The following is an 818-nucleotide window of genomic DNA, read 5'->3' on the forward strand; positions in this document are numbered from 1 at the left end:
CCTGATATTGAGAAAGGCTTATCTGATTTCCATATGACCACACTCAATTCAAGTTTATAAATAGTGTTTTCTTTTTTTTTACTTTGGAGAAAGAGATTGTGTGTAACATTTTGTGTTTCAAAATGTTAATATCACATCAGAGTTCTTACATGAGACTTGCTATCCTGTGTATTTCCTTGGCTTATCTTGTATCGGGTTGTGATGTCAACAGAATCAAGAAGCTCATCAGACGACACAAGGTGATGGTGTTACTTTGGAGAAAGAGATTGTGTGTAACATTGTGTTTCAAAATGTTAATATCACATCAGAGTTCTTACATGAGACTTGCTCTCCTGTGTATTTCCTTGGCTTATCTTGTATCGGGTTGTGATGTCAACAGAATCAAGAAGCTCATCAGACGACACAAGGTGATGGTGTTCATGAAAGGGGACCGAGTGCAGCCCCGGTGCGGCTTCAGCAAGACCCTCATACAGATTATGAATGAAACCTGGTGAGTTTTCCCCCCATACTGTCAAAGCCTTGTTATACCCAAAGTCCTAAATTGAAGACATTTGTTTTTTAGTCCCATATGCCCAGGGTTTGAGAGGGGTTTTATGTTTGTCTGACAGAGTCTCATATTTAGGATGTTTTGACTTGTCTCTTTTGCCTCCCTAGAGTGTACAACTTGTGGCAAAATGGTCAGCCTATTTCAAATATAAAAGTTTCTGGGAACTCAGGGGTAAAATATGAGTGTCCTAACCTCCTAACTGTAGGTCATATAGGATTACAAACCATGAAAAGTCCTTGGGCACAACAAGGAAAATTGTAGATTTTTACAT

General features: G+C 38.9%; 1 protein-coding gene across 2 annotated transcripts; it reads left to right on the forward strand.

Moving 5' to 3' along the window:
• Window positions 1-45: 45 nt before the first annotated feature.
• Window positions 46-567, forward strand: LOC103523445 (uncharacterized monothiol glutaredoxin ycf64-like). 2 transcript variants are annotated; one of them, XM_008488487.3, is made up of 2 exons: window positions 46-245; window positions 414-567. In XM_008488487.3, exons 1-2 carry the CDS (start codon window positions 123-125, stop codon window positions 492-494), a joined length of 204 nt encoding a protein of 67 aa, XP_008486709.2. In that variant the 5' UTR covers window positions 46-122; the 3' UTR covers window positions 495-567. The 2 variants fall into 2 exon arrangements, with proteins under 2 accessions (XP_008486709.2, XP_026688777.1); XM_026832976.1 differs by having other exon boundaries at window positions 50-239; window positions 408-552.
• The last annotated feature ends 251 nt before the right edge of the window (window positions 568-818 follow it).

The sequence above is a fragment of the Diaphorina citri genome, unplaced genomic scaffold, assembly GCF_000475195.1.
Source record: "Diaphorina citri unplaced genomic scaffold, Diaci psyllid genome assembly version 1.1 scaffold23299, whole genome shotgun sequence".
Taxonomy (NCBI): domain Eukaryota; kingdom Metazoa; phylum Arthropoda; class Insecta; order Hemiptera; family Psyllidae; genus Diaphorina; species Diaphorina citri.

What these genes read in the sequence shown, in the direction of transcription:
- LOC103523445 (XM_008488487.3), top strand. Translation starts at nt 123, where the DNA reads ATGTTAATATCACATCAGAGTTCTTACATGAGACTTGCTATCCTGTGT. An exon ending in TCAGACGACACAAGGTGATG is followed by an intron (nt 246 to 413) that starts GTGTTACTTTGG and finishes CACAAGGTGATG; the next exon opens with GTGTTCATGAAAGGGGACCG.